Below are 6551 nucleotides of genomic sequence, written 5' to 3' on the forward strand. Positions count from 1 at the left end.
TCAAAACCGGGCCGAACCAATTCAGAAAGAAATAGGGCCCAAGTCATTTTTAAAAGAGGTCGGCCCACTTTTTTAAAAAACAAAAGCCCGTGTCTATTAAAACGGTTGGGCTTGGATTAAGTTTTAAAACTGGGTCGGCCCAATTCAAAAAGAAACAGGTCCCAAGTCATTTTTAAAATAGGCTGACCCACTTTTAAAAACCCATGTCTATTAAAACGGTTGGGCTTGGATTAAGTTTCAAAACTGGGCCAAACCAATTCAGAAAGAAATAGGGCCCAAGTCATTTTTAAAAGAGGTCGGCCCACTTTTTTTTAAAAAAACAAAAGCCTGTGTCTATTAAAATGGTTGGGCTTGGATTGAGTTTTAAAATTGGGTCGACTCATTTTAGAAAGAAACAGAGCCCAGGTCTTTTAAAACAGGCCGGCCCACCTTCCCTTTTCAAAAATAAAACCCGAGTTTATTTAAATAGTTGGACTTTGTGCAAAACAAACCGGCTTCGGGTTCTTTTTAAAAAAAAAAACAGGCCCTAAGAATAAATGCGCCCCCCCTTTTATTCTTTTTCTTCTTCTTTTTCCTCGGGTTTAGATATTATGACTGCTTCACGTCTCTCAAAATCCGCTTCGGTATTTTTTTCGCCGCCTTGTGAACATAATCCTCCACTGAGAGGACTGCACAACTCCCATAGCTTACCTTGCTCACAACCTTTGGGGGCTACTCGATGCATGTCACCTCTCTCGTCCTCCTGTCAGACACACACTCATCATGGCAATCCTTTTTATTCTATTTAAGCAGACTTCCTCTCACACTTAAACACCACAGGCAAACTCCACACGTGACTGTAACCTATCTTTGGCCAACCTCTGTTACGAGAAACCGTACCTTAACCATCTCAAATCTCTCAACACTCTTAACCGTCTCTCATGTCTGGGGCTTCATCTTCTAAGCAGGTTCCTGATTTGAATGTGGCACCAGAGGTGCCATCCTGTTATACTGTTCTCAGTTCCTTCCAGGTCTCTCCTCAGTTCCAAAAAGAAATGCTGAGGAATGAGGCAGTACTGGCCATGATATTCGATGTAGGCATAGTTAATCAAGCACTCTATCACAGTGCCTAGGCAATGTCTTCAACATCTCACCTTGTCCGTCGCTTGCAGAGACAGAACGAGACCGTAACCCTCCTTGGAAATGAAACCTACGCCTTACGGACGAAATACCAAGAGGAACAGTGGAAATGGAGAAACTTAAGGCAAGAAAATATGATGTTGAAACGGGAGATCGATGATTTGAGAAAAATGGTGGCAGTTTACTCCGATGACCTTTGGCCTAGAATAGCTGAGTTAGCGAAAAGCCGGGAGACAGCCAGCGGGAGCAAAAACGGCTCAAAACCATGGCGCATGGAAAAGGTCCGACTTCTCGTTCTTCAGCCTGAAATGAAAATCCGTCTGTACGTGACCTAGAAAGGGTCAGACTTTTTTTTTCTTTTTTTTTTCTTCTTTTTTTTTTTTTTTTTTTTTTTTTTGAGGTTTTGGGAGAGTTTTGGTTGTAATCTCCCAAGACCGTGACTGTAACCACGGTATTCCTCCGCCATAAGTGAGGGAAATTAATAAAATTTGGGTGTTTTCTCTTTCCTTTTTTTTTTTTTTTATTACTGAGGACAATGGTATTGCTGGTACACCAAACCGGGTTATAATATCCTCCGAATGGCTTGTTATGGATGTAAAAATTTTGGCCATGGGGGTACAATGACCAAACCCCTACGATGGTTGGCTATGGATGCGACAGGATTAATCAAAAATTTATTCAACCAGGCAAGTATGAATGAATGGTGCTCTACTGCGATATGTATGCATATTACTAAATTACGATGCTTGAATGTAGGGGCATGTTGTTATATATACATGATGCCTGTTACATGATATGTATGTTTGCTGCTACATATAATGGGAATGCCTCGCATGAAATGCATGAGGATGCGTGAAGTGCATGCATGAAACGTATGAGGATGCATAGTCTTTCCTCTCGATCCCGAATCTTGGCCAGACTTTTAAGTTCTAGTCTGGCACGACGGTACCCAACTTCGCCTTAATGGAACCCAACAACTACCCCGGTTTCGTTCGTTGGCTATTAGTCTTTACTGCATTTCAGATCCCAAAAGAGTCTCAGAATCTGCCCCAGTGTTTTCTTGTCACGACTCTAACCATTTTCAAATTTTTATAGGAACTCCAAATCTGCCCTAGTGTCTGACTGTCGGTATTTTCCAGAAGATGCTCAATATTTATTCTGTCAGCACTTTCCTCAAAATCCAAAGATGCTCAATTTCTGCCCCAGCGTCGAGTTGTCGGCACTTCAGATTCCAAAAGATACTCAAAATCTGCCCCAGTGTCTGGTTGTCAGTACTTTCCATGATCTTCCAAACTCAAGGATTGTTCAAGATCTAACCTGGCAGTTAATCACTAACGCTTCCAGAGATTCTCAAAACTCGAAGGAGTACGCCGAATCTGACCCAACATTCCCTCATTACCGATGTTTGACATGCTTCAGGCTCCTCATTGGTGCCTGAACACCCTCCTGGTGTATTGGATTCCTGATTTTTGACCTCAATAAATGGGGGATTCCTAATAATGATAATAATCATTCATTTATGTCATTAATGTGTTGCATCAAGACGTCAACCTGCTCGAAATAGTTGTTTTGTTACATTCAAAATTTATTCAGGAAAAAGATAAGTTTTACAACAGCATCCCCTGTTCCAAAAGGTATCGACATTAATTTGTGAAAACTAAAATCTCTTGTTCTTGTGACAACTGCCCTAGTTTCAACTAGAAGGAGACTGGACCTTTTGGTACTGTAAGGTTGAATTGTGCCTTTAGATCCATTGTTTGCTCAAGGCATATTTTGGTGCTTTGCTTCATGTTTCAATCTCTGGATGGTCTTTAAGACTCGGGACGAAACGTAGGCTCAGGGATTTAGGTTTTCAGAAGAATAAGGAAACCAAGGCTCAAAAACCCGTCCCATGGCAACAAATTCTACCCCAGTTTGGGGTGAGACATTTTTGCAAGAGTTTGACCGAACTCGTCCTTTTGAACAAGCTGCCTACGTACTTTTTTAGGATCAGGTCATTACGTAGTTCAGACTCAATACTGAGTCTGACAAATCATTTGAGGCAACAACATATGCCAATCTGGTTAGGTCTTTTCATTCAGGTTGTAATGTAGGTTATGGGTATTGGTTAAAGAAGAAAGGGTGCATGAGGCTCGAACTTATGAATTTTACCAAAGGGTGAATTGGCCAAAGATCACAAACGACGCATATCTCCTGCCCTTCTTGTGCTTTGATTTTCCCCTTGTTCTTTTGCATCATTTTTTTTTTACGAGGAATCGTGCCTCTATTTATTTATTTAGGCTTTGTTCGAGATCGGTCTTTCCAAAATTGCCCCAGTGTGGGGTGTGATCCTTTGGCGGGTTTAAACGAAAGATTAAATATTTTTAGGCACAATAGAGGGTATTAAGGGGTGTTTTCTTTCTCTAACTTTTGGGTAGCAGAAAAAATGTCCTGCCATCATTTTGGCACTGCATTATTGTCTCGCATGATTTTTCTGACCTTTGAAAATCCCAACCCAATTTAAATTTTGGGAAATGACTTTTTCGAAGAAGATGGTTTTGATTTTAAAGCTCAAAAAGGTTCATCAAGTGATTAAAAACATTGGGTTCTTTAAGGGAACTGGTGGTCCAAAAATGGTCATCCGTCATCTAATTGAAACAATGAGCAAAGAGGAAACATATGAAATAACACTATGATCCTTTCATTAATTTCTTTTGGAGATGTATACAACCAATAGGCATAATATTTCTTTACAGCATCAGAGTTAACTGCGTGCAATAGGTTGGTTCCGTCCATATTTGCTAACAGTAGGGCGCCTCCTGAGAATGCCTTCTTTACCACGTAAGGCCCTTCATAGTTTGGCGTCCATTTGCAACGAGGGTCTATATGAATCGGTAAAATCGTTTTTCAGTACTAGGTCCCCCTTCTGAAATTGTCGGGGCCGTACTTTTCGGTTAAACGCTCTTATCATCCTTCTTTGGTACAATTGTCCATGGGCCATGAAGGCCATCCTTTTCTCCTCGATCAAGTTTAACTAGTTATTTTCTTCTCTCTTTAGTGGTTCCCCGATTTTCATCTTCTTGGGTTCTTCCTCGGTTCCAAGATCAATCACGATGGTGGGATCGCTAATGGTCAAGGTTGGTTTTTCATCGGACTTTAACATTCTTTTCATTTTAGGGGACAAGTTTATTTCTTGATCTTCAACTTTGGTTTCATGGATTAGATTTTCAAAATTAATGTCAATTACTTGGCGAGAGATTCTGGTGTTGTTATTTTCTTTATTCCTGCATGAAATTAACAAACAAATTTTGACAGTTGATTTCCTAAATGCGCATAAATGACAAGGAATGCATGATTCATTTTCATTAAGGAGCTTCCTCGATTTTTCAGTGGCCGGGGGAATACAAAAGAAAAACAGAACTAAACAAACCCTGAAAAAAGATCATTACATGATGATATCTGGTAAATCAAAAGAACTTAAGTTCTGAAGCTGTACTCCTGGTTGGAGATGACGGATCCACTCTATAGAAGTGTTGAGGGGATTTCAGCATCCAAAGCCAAACGATCTAGGTTGGCTTCTTGTGCCTTTCTGAGTTCTACCTCGACCATACCAATCTGGTCTCCCTCATGATTGGGTAAAGGGTTTCCCTGAATGCCCATCGGCTTGTCATCAAAGGCTAGCCACCCTACATCCTTTAATGACTAAACTTTATATTTGAAAGCCCAACACTGGTCAATGAAGTGGCTCGGAGAGTTTGCGTGGTATACACAGCGGGCATTGGGATCAAACCATCGTGGTAGGGAATCGGTGACAGAAATGGCTGGTATGTCGTCACCATTCCTCTCTCACACAGTTGAGGAAACAAGTCGGCATAGGGCATTGGGATTCGGTCAATCCTTCTAGAATTCCTCAGTGCATCCCTTTCTCGAACTTGATTGTTTGTTGGTTCTGGTCTTAGTCAGGGGGTTGCAAACTAGGGCCTCGGGCCCATATGTAGTGTTTGGTTCACTTCTGGTTTCATGTAGAAATTTCCCCTTGGTTGTTGACTTCGACTTCTCTACCTTAGGCTCCTGATAGACCCCTGTATCATTTGGGTCTCTTCTTCCTTTTTACCTTTGACCCACTTCTTACTTGGGCCGTTATCGATAGTGCCAGTCTTTATCCGTCCAGCTTTGACGTCGGCTTCCACTCTGTCCCCTGCCGCCACAATGTCCATGAAGTTATGAGGGGTGGACCCTACCATATATGAACGGTAGGGATCTTTTAATGTCCCTACGAACATCGATATTGCCTCACGGTCGCTGACCGGAGGGTCCACTTGAGTGGCTGCGTCTCTCCAACGGTGTGCATACTCCCTGAAAGTTTCTGTTGGCTTTTTCTCCATTTCAGAAAGAGAGATCCTGTCTGAAGCCATTTCCAAGATATGACGATATTGCGCTTCGAAGGCATCGGCCAAGTTACCCCACGTATGGATCTGGGCCTTATTCTTCTAGACATACCATCTAGCATCAATTTTTCATTATCGATATAGGCGGCCATCGACTGACAATACATCCGGAGGTGGGTCTGAGGGCATGTGGTCCCGTCAAACTTCTCGAAGTCTGGCATCTTAAACTTTGGAGGAAGGACTACATTAGGCACTAGGCAGTAGTCTGAGGGTCTGGCGGTACTGGCGGTCCGAGTCCCCTCTATGGCCCTTAGCCGCTCTTCCAACTCGTCACAACAGTATTCCGTCACGGTCTTTCTTGTCCCTACACCCGCAATTGCAGATGAGGGAATCCCTATTCCTGTCACTGCCGGGATAAAAGGTGGCGTGCCATGCGGCGGTTTCTCCGAGGTGAATGGGGGCGGACCAAAAGATTGCCCATGAATTGACGTAAAATCGGGTGGGTGGATAGGGTCATTTTCTTCTTCATGATCCTGATCTTGGACTTTCTTCCCTTTGTTCAATAGTAGGTCCATTATCTTCTTCAGCTGATTGCTCAGCTCTTCCTACCCCTGCTCGATCCCCAGAACACGGCTTTCCAACTGTTCTGCCAAAACTTTTGCTTTTCTGCGAGTGTTGTAAGGGTGTGTAGTAGTGGGCTCAATGTTGGGATTCTAGATTTAACTTTGCCTAACCGGAAGTCATAGAGTGATTACTGGCCCCTCGGAGAAGAACATGTAGGCATGTATGCATGGAATGCAACCTAACTAATCATTTGGCCAAGGTTCCGGAAAAAACCTCAATGATCTCAAGGATGATCCATTTTCCCCTGGGTAGGGTACTTTAAGAGATAAAGTTTGACTTTTAAGTGAATCAGGATTTTTTCGAAACATTGGCCAAGTGATATGGATGTCTGACATGGAGGCAGGATGTACAAAACACAAGGCATTTCATATATACAACAAACATGGATTACAACATGTGGAGAAGGATGTGGCTTCTGTCCCGACCCCGAGGATGGTATGT

At 42.5% G+C, this 6551-nt stretch overlaps 1 protein-coding gene across 1 annotated transcript; it reads right to left on the minus strand.

Moving 5' to 3' along the window:
- Window positions 1–5156: 5156 nt before the first annotated feature.
- Window positions 5157–6061, minus strand: LOC131153698 (uncharacterized). The gene is made up of 2 exons (XM_058106146.1): window positions 5599–6061; window positions 5157–5503 (listed from the first exon to the last, which is right to left on the minus strand). The coding sequence occupies exons 1-2, from the start codon at window positions 6059–6061 to the stop codon at window positions 5157–5159; spliced, it is 810 nt and encodes a 269-aa protein (XP_057962129.1).
- Window positions 6062–6551: the final 490 nt, after the last annotated feature.

This window comes from Malania oleifera, chromosome 4, assembly GCF_029873635.1.
Source record: "Malania oleifera isolate guangnan ecotype guangnan chromosome 4, ASM2987363v1, whole genome shotgun sequence".
In the NCBI taxonomy this organism is placed as follows: Eukaryota; Viridiplantae; Streptophyta; class Magnoliopsida; order Santalales; family Ximeniaceae; genus Malania; species Malania oleifera.